The 15,534-nt window shown below is 35.9% G+C and overlaps 1 protein-coding gene across 1 annotated transcript; it reads right to left on the reverse strand.

Moving 5' to 3' along the window:
* Positions 1-10,586: 10,586 nt before the first annotated feature.
* Positions 10,587-12,368, reverse strand: LOC104612237 (transcription factor MYB14-like). The gene is made up of 3 exons (XM_010279586.3): positions 12,171-12,368; positions 11,545-11,674; positions 10,587-11,428 (listed from the first exon to the last, which is right to left on the reverse strand). Exons 1-3 carry the CDS (start codon positions 12,301-12,303, stop codon positions 10,882-10,884), a joined length of 810 nt encoding a protein of 269 aa, XP_010277888.1. The 5' UTR covers positions 12,304-12,368; the 3' UTR covers positions 10,587-10,881.
* Positions 12,369-15,534: the final 3,166 nt, after the last annotated feature.

The following is a 15,534-nucleotide window of genomic DNA, read 5'->3' on the forward strand; positions in this document are numbered from 1 at the left end:
AGTTGAATCAGTGATGAGTTAGAAAAAAGAAATGGCCTTAAATGAATCAACAAAGTGGAAACCTTAAATAAAACCAATACTCTAAATAACCATTACTGACTTAACCAGTGAAACATTGATATATGGCCAAATTATGCCCCATTATTAGTAGTGAAACATTGTACAGGGCGATACCTTCTCTTAGGCTATATGCCTATGGAGCATTTAACATGTACAGAGATAAATTTTAATTTACACCCCTCATTTATGAAAAATATATTTGGTTCCAATTTTATTGTCTCCCCCTCCCCCCCCCCCCCCCCCCCCCTCTCTCTCCAAATCCTCCCTTTTTCATTATCCATCTCAACATCTTAATCTTATCTATCAGACCCAATTTGATCATGTTATGTTCTAGTGTTTGATCTTTATTGTCCTTATTAAAATTAATTAAATTGCAATACAAGATATTGATGGGTAAATGCTTGTCCACACTTCTAGCTTGATAGGCTTTCCTGTGAGGGTGTGTGTTAGAGAAAAAATACCAATTCAAGGACCTCACCTAACAACTTAAGCTTTTAGATTGAATGATTCTTTTGGCATGGTATCAAAACCTATTAGTCAAATGGTCTGGTGTTAGATCTTATGTTGGCCTTATATTTTCTTTAAACTCATTGAAAGTACTAATGATTGATGTTAAGTGTACAATTGTATCCATCAAACTAAAAATGCTTAAAAAATTTCTATGAGGAGTATAGCATGGCTGAAATGCATTGGGCAACTATAAATCAACTTGAATCTCTCCGAAGAAGAAGTTTGCCAATAAGAGTTGAAGAGAAAGAAGCATATAAGTCCAATTGTCTATAATGTATTATATTTTAGGTTTTGATGTAAATATTATGCATGAAGTGCACTATATGGGCTTAAACTCAACAAATCTCAAAAATAGTCAATTGCAAGAAAAAAGATTCCTCCCTATTTGGTAGTCATCTACTACCTTGTGCTACATAACTACTTGTAGAAAAAAAGTTGACTGTTATGGTGAGAAAAAGAGATTTTTCTATTTAGAAGAAGAGATTTTTTTTAACTAAATTAGTACATAGTGAGAAAAACTAAGTAGCCTTGGATTTGTTTTAGACTAAGATTTACCCAATCTTTTCAAAGGCTTAAGCTTATGGTCATTGTGCATTCTCTTGCTTTGATATAGTTTGCATTGAATTTGTTATTATTATCCTGATAAGAGACATTCAATTTGTACCTGTGCTTATATTTCTATATCTATTGTATTTGAAGTGTCAAGAGAGGAACACCATTATAAGGTTTGGTTGGCACCCATATGTCAACTACTCAGGTTTGATTGACACCTGGAAGTTCAACCAGTCTAGGTATTCTAAGCAAACGAAAGCCTTACAAGTTATAAGGTTTGACTAGCACCTGGAAGCCTAGATGGTGTTAGTGGAATTTTGAGGAGGTTTCCTGAGGAGAGGACATAGGCTAGGGTTTGGCCGAATCTCTATAAAATCTTTGTATACATATAATCATTTATTTTATTTGTTTTTTAATGAAAAAGAAGAAATAATTAAAATAAGGAGGGGTCATGGAACCTATCTCTTGAAACAAAACTATGAGTCAAAGCTCGATACAAAAAGAAAACAAACTATAAAACAAAAGAGCAAAAATAATTTAAGAATAACGGGGGCGGTAGCCTTTGTTGGTCAGAGGATCTATGAACATTTTCTAAATGGCACATCTCCTACATCATTTTAGATATAATTTTTTTGTTCCTCTTGCTTTCTACTTTTACCCGACCCTAATTTGAAACATTTGTCTGTTTAGGCATAGCAGTTTCGATTGGATTCTCACTCGCATGATCAACTTTCTTTACAAGAGTGGATTTATGAGTAGAGGTCAAAATGCATATATCATCAAGAACACCCATGGCTTTGTAACAACGAGATCTATGAAAAAGAAAGTCCATATTCTTATGGGTTCCAATCTCTGGATCGTTATGACTCCAATAATTTGCCTTTGACCAAGGAAAATATGGCTTGTCATCTTGCACTCTTCATTATTTGCTTGTTCTGTTTCTATCATATCTTGAAATTTTGTGTCAAAAACTTTTGATTACCTTTCTCTATTTGATCTTCTTGTTCCTTCCCTATGACCCTAAAAATATTTTGTTGAATACCTTTTGTTGATTCTATCTCTCATTGTTTCAAGACTTGTGCTAGTGTGCCTTAATCTACACCATTGGTTATAAGGTCATCTTCCCAAAAATATTTTGTTGAATACCTTTTGTTGATTCTATCTCTCATTGTTTCAAGACTTGTGCTAGTGTGCCTTAATTTGCACCATTTATAAGGTCATCTTCACAAACACCTGATAAGTCCCCATGAGAAGTAGGTTGATCATTAGGAATAGGATCTTGATTAAGATACTTTGGTTACTCTAAACTCACCACACCATGAGGAAAATCTGAGTTATTATTAGCACTTGGAAAATTACTTGGCTCTTGAGACACTAGTTAACACTTAGAGGGATTTCCTTTCTTGTTCTTTGATAAATTTCTTTCATCGTAAGGTTTACTTTTCCTGTAGTATTCTTAATTGTAAGAGCAACTATATAAGGGTTTTGTTTAAGCACACTCACATATTTGGCTACAACCCCAATATCTTTGATGGTCTCCTTTCCTTTATTTTCCATTTTTGCCTTAACTCGACAATAGACTACCTCATGCTCATTCTTGAAACAACAAGAAAAATACAGTAAAATATTTTCATACCCTGGAAGGCTTATCTTTTATTAAATCAAGTTCAATGCAAACCCTTGCAACAGTTGTTCACAAAAGCCTCTTGGTCTCAATACCAACCTTCAGCACCCTATCCACCACCTATGCAATTGAAGGAATATACATGTTATTGTAAAGGTTAATTGGAAATTGACCCAATTAGGAACAACAAGGGCTTCCAGCCGATCTCTAATCCTAGCATCTACTTAAACATATAAAATAAAAAAAAGCTTTAATGAAAAAAAAAATCCTTCATCCAAACTCTAAGGAACTCAAATTCATCTTCAAAACATAAAAGAACATGGAAACCAAGGTAGCCACCACTATACTTTTCTTTAGGGAAAAAGTATCAACCAAAAACCCTATAATGTTAGCAATAGGTAGTTGTCTATAAGAACACTTACCAACAAGTGCAAACTGGAATGGATCATTAGAAAGATTCATTTTGGCCTCTGAAAATAAAACCATAGGTTCCCTTCTCTTTAGTAATAGTGGTTTTAGAGTGTTTTTTTTTTTCCCTTGAGGGGTTGTTGATTGATAACTTTGTAGTTTGATGCCTTAAGGGCATCATTTTAGGGGTATTTTCGGCCTTAGAATAGTCAAAGTATGCCATTTTCCCAGTTAAATTTAATGTTATGACCTCTAAGGGTCTCTGTACAAATTTTGTGCAAAACTAAGAAGGTTTAATGGTTGAGTTGTAGTTTTTGGGAAGCTAGTGTGAAGTCCAACTGAGAGAGGGGTGTTTTTGTGAAAAACTGAGAGCAAGAGGGCGCCCCCTATCTGCTAAACCTAGTTTGGCGCCTCTTCTACTGTATTAGCATGCTCCCCTCTCCTTAGCAAACCCTAGGGTGCCTTTTAACCTATTCTTTTCTTCCTTAGCAAACCCTAGCCGCTCCCAATTGTTTAATCTCCACCCTCCACTCTTTCTAATCTCCACCATTCATTCTAGGGCACTCTTTTTGTAGCTTTTAAACCCTAGGGTGCCACCTAACTGCTAATCCTCACCATTCAGCCCCTAACCACTAGATCTTAGCCTTCCATTCCATCTTCTATTTCAACCATCCACTCTAGGGTGCCACCCACCTTTTTTAATCTCCACCTTTTAACCCTAGGCACCTCAATCTCCTCCATTCATTTCTAGGCGCCCAAATCTCAGCCTTACATAATATTGGGCACTCTCTTCTTTTCTTCTCAGCCTTAGGATCACCCCAGAATCATCATAATCCTTTATTAGAAACCCTAGGGCGCCCATAACTTTGCTAAAACGTAGCTACCACCCCCCTCTTTCTCTCTAATCCCAGTTGTGTCCACCATTCTCTATAAAAAGGACCCAAGAGCTCATGAGAAAGGGTTGGATTCTGCCCCCAAGTAAGATAGAAGGCTGATATTGAGAAGTTCAAGGGTAGAGGTAGAGGAGGACGTTCAGGCAAGAGGAGGGGTTCCTACTTGCAGTTCACCAAAGCCACTACTACCACCTCTGGATTCGAATCCCAACCATTAGTCTTAGATTCGATTTTGGTTCTTTCAATTCCAATTTCGTTATTTCCTTTCTGAAATTTATTTTCATTCTGTTTGATCTCCGTTTTCTTTTCTACAGATCTGGAATTCGACTAGGTAAGACAGAAGGTCTAGCTCAAGAAGTTCGAGGGTCGAAGGAGAGATCTGGAGACTACTACCTCTGATCGGATTATAGATTTTTTATTTTGTTTCCTTCATTTATTTATTTTTTGCACTTTTAATTTCTGCAATGTTCGAATTCTATCTTTTTTTTCAGTTTAATTAATTAATTTTTATATTTCTACACTTCTCTCTTGTGTCTCTTGTCTGGATTTGAGTACGTATTAATTTTTCTCTCGCTTCCTTATGGATACGACCCATTTTCATCATTTTACTACGTCAGTAGTTGTTTGAGAATCGAAAAAATTTATAAATATTTAAACTGCTGTTCCGAAGTGGTTAATGACATGTTTCTGGTTACACCACCGATCACTAACTCACTCATTAGGGAATTGTTGTACCTTCAACCCAAAAGCTTAACTAAGCTTGGTAAGAATGTATCTCTCACAAAGACAAAATTTTATCAATGGATTAATGATTCCTTCTTGTATTTCTAATGAGTACAAGTGCCAGCTTACAAGATTTTCTGAATTTGGTAATATGTGTACATATACATGGGCACCCAATCATATATATCCTCCATTTTTACCAACTATAACTAGTTCTTGTAGTCACAAACAAAACCCAACAAGCAAAGAATGGAGCCTGGGTTTCAGAGATCCATATAAGTATCGAATAGGTGATTTATTTCATATGTAAAAACTAGATGTTTAATTGTTTAATCTAATTCCATGAAGTTGTCCCATTATATTTCTAAGATTTTGTTAAGTTATATGGGATTATTTTGCTTTCATATTTCATTATAGTTGTTTTATACGAGGGAAAAAATGGCTCTTGCCTAGTCAGAGGAATGTATCCAACCAAATGCCCTATATATGTTAATATTAGGGTTTAAGATGTAGAATTTAGGGTTTAGGGCTTAAATTTAGGATTAAGTTTTGGGTTTATGTATGACTTCTGACCCGACATCTCTCATCAGAAAATAAAAATCTACTATGACTTGTTACATGAGACCTTAATCAATGCTTTAAGACTCAAACCAGAGTAAAAACCGAAATGTTCTCCAAGTCCTGATTTTACCAGTTAATAGCTCGGTTTGCTCAACCAACCCACCAAAACCATCATTTAACGGTTTGCTCTGGTCTGGATCGAGTCTTAAACACTAGAAATATGCAAATGCAACATATATGCTCTCCCCCCCCCCCTCGGTTAGACAATTTTCATAACTTTTCTTTTTTCTTATTGTCAATGTGGTTCTACAGACACTACCTTTGTTATTTGATCCTAATAATCAACTGACATGAAACGCCACTTTTTCGACATAGTAAATAAAAATTTTATTAAAAGGAAAAAGAGTTACAATGAATATAAAAAACTATTCAACCAATGCCAACAAAAGAATATCATGTGAGACAAAGATCCTTACCCTTCAATAAGACACAAACGTCGAAGATAAAAGTAAAACACTCCAAAAGAAAGATGGGAAAAACTGCCTGATTAAACACAAACTTTTCTCATGGGACATTAAACAAGTATCTAAGAAAATTAAAAGAAAAAAGTCTTGTTATCAAGAAATTAGGATGTTTAGGATCAACTTGAACACTATTGGAGATATATCGGAGTCTAACATGTTAAGATAATTTGTTAGACTAACTATTGTATTCTATCTAGGACTATCTTCTTGTTTTTCCTATATTTATATTAAACATGTTAAGATAGTCCTATGTAATCCAAAGCACTTGCATTCTACATCTATAAATACATGAGGCTCTGTGGTCTTTCATCTCTTTGAATATTCATCAATTTAGTTCATTGAGTTTTCTTTCTACAGCTCGAACATGGTACCAAAGCCAATGGAGAACCAACAAACTCAGGAAAACAATCCTAGTGGGACCAACATTGGTGTTAACAACAATACTGGTACATAGGCCTCTACTTCGACAATTCCTCCGATCCAAAATGTAACACATTATTTACCTATCACTGGGTAGTGACAACTATCTTCTATGGTGTGCTCAGTTTCTTTCAATCTCATGTCATCATCATCTTATGGACTTTGTAGAAGGAAAGAAGAAGGCTCCACCAGAGGAGATACCCAATCCGATGAGCAATGGAACCATAGAAAATCCAAAATATTGGAAGTGGTATGATCTTGATAAGTTGGTTTTAAGTTGACTGATTTCATCTCTTATAGAAGGTGTAGTGGCCCAAGTTGCATGTAGGGCTTTCTACTTTAGCTAAGGAATGGTGCACCCTTTCTAAATCTTATTCCACACATTCTAGATCTCGAATTTTACAACTTAGAAGGTAGTTGCAGAGTTAAAAAGGGTTCATTAACTACAGCCACTTATTTTCAAAAGGCAAAATCGATAACTAATAGTCTTTCAGCTATTTTTGAGCCACTACTCAAATCTAATTTAGCGATTTAGCGTGTGTGTATATATATATATATATATATATATGATCATGAGAATTAGCTAGAAGAACAATGGCATTATCTATTTGATTCAAATACTTCTCCTGCTACAAATCTAACTAGTGTGAAGGTAAAAAATGATATGGGTTTTCAACAAAACATGGGGGGTATTAGCAGAATCATAAGCTCTAGAATTTGTTTGATTAATCATGGTTGTGGTCATGTGAGAGGCTAGAATTTTAAACCACAATAAAGTTTTAATAACCAGTAACAATTCTTTAATGGTGGACATGGTAAGGCACAATTTGTCATCTATCAAATCTGTAACAAATTTGGACATGGTGCACTAACCTATAGAAAGGCAAGGTATGTTTTTGGATTAAATAATGGTACCAACAATGAACCTGTGGCTTAATATAATGGCTTGAATATTTAGGGCCGAACTATGTGAAAGTAAGAAATGGACAAGGTATGTAGTGGTTATTCTTTAATTTTCAATCGGAGAAATTTGTCATGTTCTTTCTATTTGCAAAAATTTGTTTTTTGTAAGTAGATTGACTAAGGATAATGATCTTTTCTTTCTATCTCTTTCCATTAGCTGTTGCAATTATGCATTCATCATCAATTGAGCCTTATGCTCTAAGTGTGATTTACCTTATTCTACGGGTGGCATTAATGTCTTGGTCATGCAACTCTCCATATAGAGTTCAACAAGTGATCTCTAAATATGGTTTACCTTATTCTAGTAAGTTATCTAGTTTTAGTTTTCAGTTTGTGAGTCATGCCAAATGTTAAGAGTCATAGGTTGTCATTACAGCCTTCTTCATATAAGTCTCAGAGTCCACTAGAGTTAGTATTTTTTTGATGTTTAGAGATCTTCCCCAGTTAAGTCTAACAAAGGTTTTTGTTATTATGCATTGTTTCTTAATGTTTTTTGAAATTCTCTTGGATATCTTCTTATGCTTTGAGCGCCATGTTGAAACCTTGTTCAATGCCAAAATCTGCTCTTTTCAATCTTATTGGAGTGGAGAGTATCATAATATCTCTTATTATCTTCATTCTCAACGGATTATTCATAGATTATCTTGCTCTCACACACATGAGCAGAATGGTATAGTTGAACGCAAGCATAGACATGTAATGTAGTTAACCTTTTCTCTATTGGCCTCCTCTAAACTCTTTTTTTTCTTTCTTCTAGGTAGATGAAGCTAAGAGACTGTCATTTACTTGATAAATCAGCTACTTTTCCATCATTACAAGGTTCTTCTCCTTTTTAAAAATTATTTAAATGAGAGTCGGATTATTGTATGTTGAGATGTTTTGGTTGTGATTGTTACTCATTGATGAAACCATACAATGCAAAAAAGTTTTAGTTTCAATATTTGTAATGCATTTTTATTGGTTATAGTAGTTTGCACAAGGGCTATAGATGTCTACATGTGTCCTCTAGCCATGAATTTGTTGGTCGTCATTTTATGTTTGATGAAAGTTTATTTCCTAGCATTCCAACTCCATCTTCTTCTTCATCACGGAATACTTCGATTGGTACATACTTATTTTTTCCCTCATTACTTAATGGTGTTACTACGGCTTCACCACTAACTAGGGTGTATCTAGTTGAATCTTCTTCTACTTATGATGTGCACTCTACCTCACCACCTATAACTACTACTGAGTCTTCATAACTCACTATCTATGCTCCTTGTTTTCACACTATGGATGATCTACTTGCTTGTACTCCAGTTGTCCTACCACCTAATCGTCAACACTTCATGATAACAAGATCAATGGACAACACTCTCCTCTATCAGAATGGAGCCTCATTCTTACTTTGAAGCTATAAAGTCCTCACACTGGCATTCTGCTATGCAACTTGAATTTGATGCCTTGGTATCTAATGGAACATGGGAGTTGGTTCTGCACAATTATTCTATGAATATTATTGGCATAAAGTGAGTCTATAAGATTAAGAGGATGTCTGATGCTTTCTTGACCACTATAAGGCCATATTGGTTGCTCAAGGTGTTAATCAAATTCTTGGGATTGATTTAGTCCTGCCGCTAAACCAACAATTGTTCATATTATCCTTGCTCTGGCCACTCCCAGGAATGGACTTATGGAAACTAGACATTAATAATGCCTTTTTATATGGATTTCTTGATGAAGACGTTTATGTACATCAACTGAAAGGTTTTGAGCACTTGGATTTCCCCACCATGTCTGCAAACTATACAACGCTTTATATCAGCTTCGTTAACCCCTAAGAGCTTGGTACTCTTATCGGATTTTCCCCACTATGTAGATGATGTCATTGTCACCCGCACGTCCTTTGCTTCCATTATTCTCTTCTCTTGAGCCTTTCCTTAGTATTTCCTCTAAAAGCCTTGGGACACCTTACATTGTTTCCCAGGAATAGAGGCCCATTGTAGCTCTTCTGGTCTCCATTTATCTTATAGTGTTATATAATCAATTTACTTCAGTGTACCAAATTGGATGGTGCTAAGACTTATTCTTCTCATTTGGTGGCCTTTGCCCGACTTAGTAAGACCTCTAGTGGTCCTCTTCTTGACCCTTTTAAATACACAAGTGTGGTTTGTGCTCCCCAATATATTACCCTCACTCGACCTGATATCTCCCTAAGGTGTATTAGTTTCTTCAATAGCCAACTAAGGAACATTGTGAGTTGTTAAACGCATACTTCATTATTTGAAGTGTACTCTTGACTATGGGTTGCATTTCTCTCCCTTCTCTTCTTTATAGTTGAATGCATTTACAGATGTTGACTGGGCTAGTTGCCTTGGTGATAATCGCTCTACAAGCAAACTTGCCAGTTTCTTGGGTGATAATCTCATTAGCTGGATCTCTAAGAAGCAGCTCACCATTGCGCTGTAGTACTAATTCAGAGTTCAGGTCCCTTTCTAATTTGTTATGGAGCTCCTATGGATCAAGTCTCTACTTTCTAACTTGGGTTTTACTCCTTCAGTTCCTGTTATCTAGTGTAACAATCTTGGTGCTACTCATCTTGCCACACACTTGGTGTTTCATGCTCGCATCAAGGATGTCGAAGTTGACTTTCATTTTCTAAGGGATCTATGTCTCCCCATAAGCAGTTGCACATTCGGTTCTTTCCTTCACCTGATTTTGCCAATATTCTGATGAAACCTCTTCCCACACCATGATTTGCACTTCTATGGTTCAAAGTTCACATCACACAATTCAGCTTGAGGGGGGTGTGTTGGAGATATATCGGAGTCTAATCTACCAAGGTAATTTGTTGGACTAACTGTTGTATTTTATTTTGGACCATCTTATTTTTCTTGTTAATCTTAAACTCTTGATGTCTTATCTTTAATGGTCCTATGTACTCTCATCTCAGCAAATACTCATCAATTCAGTTCGTTGAGTCAATTTCTACTGTTCGAACTAACAGACTTTGCTCGAAGACTAATATGCTTTCATATTACTCTACATAAAATGTTTGTCTGAAATCTTTGATGACACTTGGAATGCTATCAAGCCCATCATTGCTTAACTAGCTTTTTGGACAATATTTTGTAAAGAAATAACTGGGAGAGATTAAGGCTGTGTTTGGTATCATTGTCACTTCTACTTGCAATGTTTTAGGTTGGTCAATACAAATTTTGTGAGAATTTTTTTTTCTACCACAAATGATTAAAGTTATAAATACAATATTGGGTATCATTGTTATCCTTTGGAAAACATCAAATTTAGTGTTAATTTCTACTGTAAATGCTAACAACTAATCCAATGCCAAGTGGTTATATGATATGATGTAACTAGACAATTTCTCAAAAATTTGTATTGACCAACACAAAACATTATTAGAAGTGACAATGATACCAAACACAACCTAAATTAATCTAGTGACTTGCAAGAGTAAAAGCCATGCATGCTTAGATTCCAATACAAATTTTATGTTAAAGATTCAGGCTACCAGCTTCATATATGCTTTTAAGTGCTTCCACTCTACCTAAAACTAAGAGACAAAGAAGTCCATTAACACTCCCACTACAAAACATCTCGAAGCAGAAAATCAACTATCATCGTTTCGCAGTTGACTTAATTAGAATAATTGGTTGAAGACATCAAAGTTATCGTCATTGTAGAAACCTTCATATCCACAAAAAGGGTCTCCAAAGGAGATTAGAGAAAGTGGAAACATAAGTGGGTCTGCCGTAGTCTCCAGAAAATCTTCATGGATGTAGGAATTTCCTGCCAAAAGTGGTTCTGTCCAGAAGCTGCAAACAGGTTCTGCAAAATTTTCTGGTGAAGCGACATTATCAGCAGCTTTGGACCAGTTTGTGTCAGTTATAACTGAGGAGTAGTCAATGCTCGGGGAAGATAAATCACCGAAAGACTGTTGCGAAGTTGATGGTGAGCTTCTTATTTCGTCCATAGGATCATCTGAAAGACAGGTCCCAGGTTCCGATTCTTTTGTATTATTATTACCTTCGCTTTTGCATTCGGATAGTTCCTCATTGTGGTGCATTTTGTCATTTGATGAGGCTGTAGTAGGTTCTCGATTCAATCGTTTCTTTAGGTTGGTGTGCCAGTGGTTCTTGATTTCATTATCTGTTCTTCCTGGAAGTTTGGTGGCAATCCTTGTCCATCTGCATGCAAATAACGAAGACAAGATTTTCAACATTAATCTAACGCTTAATTATGACAAATGTAAATGAAAATCGATATTCGACCGGATAACTATATTTTTATCAGGTCTTCTTACCTATTACCCAGGGATGCATGCATTTTCATGATGATTTCGTCTTCCTCTGGGCTGAAATGACCTCGTTTGATATCGGGTCGCAGGTAGTTAACCCATCGCAGTCTGCAACTCTTCCCACATCTTGCTAAACCTGCAGAAACAAAACAAATTGAATGATAAGCAATGAATGAAAGGTAGTAATAATCAGAACAGAGAGGAGTATTACAAATACGACGATCGATATTACAATTAAACCAACTGATCATATAGCACCTGTTCTAAGACACTGGATTCTTTGAAACTTTCACTCAGGGAAATACATGTTATGTAGGGAGCATATATATACTGGAAAAAAAAAAATCTTTCGCCGATTCGGAAGAAGAATCTAATAATGCACCAAGTAATTCATAGACCCATATTATATATCTTCTCACAGAGGTGGCAAAATTTCATTGATCAACCAAAGTAAAAGGGAGGACTGAATGACTGATTGTCTGTATTATCAAAGAAAGAGAGTATAATCTAATCGAGTTCGAGGCCTGTAAATTAAAGCCTGTAAAACGAAACCCAAGACAAGCTTCCTAAGATGAATTATCCTAATTGGTTAAAAGATGGATCTTCTTTAATAAAATTACATGTTCTCCTACCTGCAAATCTCGGAAGCTCACGCCAGTTCCAATGGCCATATCGCTTAATATAAGCTGTTAATTTCATATCTTCCTCCGGAGTCCATGTTCCTTTCTTCAGTCCCGTTTTCTCACAATAACCAGTCTTCGCCATCTCCGAGAACACCGACAAGAGTATCTCCAAGTCCAAGATATATCCGGGTTCTCCAAGCTCGAATGCTCAATCTCTTCTTCGTCCAAGAGAAAGTTTATTTATATATATATAGATAGAGATAGAGAGAGAGAGAGAGTAGGATGCCATCAAAAACGTGTTTCAAAGTATTTAGAACGCCATCGTTTTCAGGGTGCTGCCGGGGTCCCTCCTGGAAGGTGCAACTAATATTTGTTTAACCATCTTCGATCGGCATGGAATTTTTGGCGAGAGACAAGACTCCGTTATTATGGTCAACGAAAGAAATAGCTAATATATAGGGTGATAGGCTGATAGCAGGCACGTGGAATTACTCCAAGTGGAGTAGCTCAATTCTTCCCCATCTTCTGTGCTTCATCCCATGCGGGCCCTCTTTTTACATAGATGAGGTAATTGATCCACCAAATGAATTAATTATATATTAACTCTCTATTTGATAACCTTATCAGGCAAGCACATACTGTGACCGGATAGAAATGGTGATTAATTGAACAAAACCGATATTGATCAATTATGGAACTAATATCGTAAGTTATGCAGTTATTAATAATCCACCAAAGTTATAGAAATCAGACTTAATATATACCAAACAGAAAAACTTTAATTATTTTATTTTTTCTTCAAAGGAAGTAAGGAAGAAAAATTACTAAAAGGGTTAAGTGTGAAGGAACTTAATATATAGACCCTTTTATACGTATTTACTCCAATTAAGTTAATTAAATATCCAAAAAATGGAAAAAAATGTAAATACAAACAGTTAGAAAGGGGTTTCAAGCCAAAACCAGCAAACATGTGCATGGCAAAGGGTTTCATATATATTAACTGAATCATATGTAAATTAAAGACCCATTAACATGGTTCCACGTCACATGGAACCTGGGGCATACATGGCATAGGTAAATTAATTTGTCTGCTTCCAAAAGTAATTAATTAGGAGGTTGGTTTGTAAGCCGTCATGGTCACCCCATATTCTGTCCCCCCCAAAAGAGCAATTAGTCGGATATAATTAAGCACACTTTTTGGCAAGTTTTTGGTCTGGAATCAAATGGATTATTCTGATTCCAACTGTTTGGTTGGGCGGAATTGGAATTTCATTCTCATTTCTACTGGAATGGTATTCTTCAATTTGAAGGAATGGCCTTTCTTTGCCCCTTTCTTAGGAATGAAATCCCATTCCTGTGAATTTTAATTCTCATTTTCATTCCTATCTGAACCAAACAAACTATAGAAATGGACCATTCCTATTCCAATTCTGAAGGATTCTAATTCCAATTCTGACTACCAACCAGACTCTAATTTTGATACAGATACAGCAGCAGCACTGCTGCAAATGATATCCACCGTGCTATTATTTTATTTCTACTAAATATTGCCATTCACATTGTGCCTTACCTATGACAGTTGCAACGTTTTTCTTACGTGCTTCAAGGATGATGCTTAGAAAGCCAATATAATATATAGAGAGAGAGAAAGAGAGAGAGAGCCAATGGCGATGACGATATGGTACAACCTGTTCTTATTTTGGAGTGAACGAAAAAATCAAAATATAAACCTTCTGGAATAAAAGGAAATTATTGCACATTTTCTGCCCAAATAATTCAACTCTTTTCCACTAAATTTTGGTTAAAAAAATTGATAATATAGTTGATCTTAGTTCATGATTTGGATGACCCATATCGATACAATTTAGATCTTCAATGTAATTTTAAAGGCCATGATTAAGGGTTAGATATGCCACATAAATGGTGCATGTGTATGGTTGATTTTTGGCACATTAATGCCCTACACTGAGAGGGCACGTTACTGCAAGTCTTATTCTTGGAATGTCACTTGGGCAGTCTAAAGTCTTTGATGCCAACACATGAATTAGACAGTTGATCTTGAAAGCTGAATTTGATTGGAAAACTACTTCAATATAAATATAATGGCGGCAATCAAAAACTGAATATCGCACAATGCTTTGAAGATGATAGAAATCTTTTAAATTATTGATAGAGTGATAGAAAGTTAAATATAGAAGAGTGGACTTAGTTTCTGATTAATTAATTATGCATTGGTATCTTTTATTGTTGGAACCTCCACGTGTATTTGAATTTTGAAATAGGTTATATGTTCAGCAAGAGTAGAAGATATACATAGAAAGCTATAGGTTTTCACACCAAATTTGAATACTTGACACAATTTTCAACGTCAAGCAAGAAAGTTAAGGAGTGCCAGTACAATAATTGACCCAGGATTCTTCTATCTGACACAACGTTGTATGGGTCCAAGAGGTTCCATATGTTCTTCCATTTAATTCATTTAACATAAAAACTTTACCTTCTACCCTCAAATTTAATTTCCCAATCATTCTCTTAAATTTCAAGTGGCCCAAGGCCAACAATGAACGATTCTGTGCAAGCAAATACATGTCATAGAGATTAGAGGCCATTACCAAATGTTTCTTTTTTTTTTTACTATTAATTAAATGCACAAAGTGGCTGCACTGCAATTTATATCTATCAAATGTCCAAATAATTTGAACCAGGATTCAAATAATTAAGGTCACCTCATCCATATGTGATATGTGGTTAATTTAATAATTTACAAACATCAATTGTCCTCCTCCTAATTAAGGGTTCATAGAAATTCAATAAGCTAAAAATGACTTCCGTATGTTGGGATGAGGGGTAATTTGGCACGACCTATTAAATAAAGGTTATGTGAATGTGATCTACCCATAGGATGATAATTCAATAAGAGGAGTCTAATCAGCAGTGAACTCGAGTGTTCAGTCATCTCAATACAAAGTCACCTCGGCATATAGAGTTACCTCGGTATAAAGTAATCTTGGCACCGAGTCACCTTGGTACAAAGCCACCTCGGCATAAGAGTCACCTCGATATAGAGTCACTTCGGCACCTAAGGCAATTCGGGGTCCAGGAATCAAAGTGACACATAATCGACTCCAGAAGCTTCTCAGTGGACTCCGAACCTCCCAAGATCATGTCGTGTAAATGGCAGGCCTTATCCTCTCCCCGCCTGGATCGAGGGTAACGATAGACTTCATTGACTGATACGTTACTCCCCGGCTAAAGCGGGAGAAGATCTCATCTACTCAGGCTAAAGATCTCGGAACCGTTTCATGAGACCGATGGCAGCTCAGCTATATAAAGGCATCAACCCTTCTAGGGCCCACGTATGCGCAATTACTTA

The sequence above is a fragment of the Nelumbo nucifera genome, chromosome 1 (genome assembly GCF_055504915.1).
Source record: "Nelumbo nucifera cultivar China Antique chromosome 1, China Antique-T2T, whole genome shotgun sequence".
NCBI classification, from domain to species: Eukaryota; Viridiplantae; Streptophyta; class Magnoliopsida; order Proteales; family Nelumbonaceae; genus Nelumbo; species Nelumbo nucifera.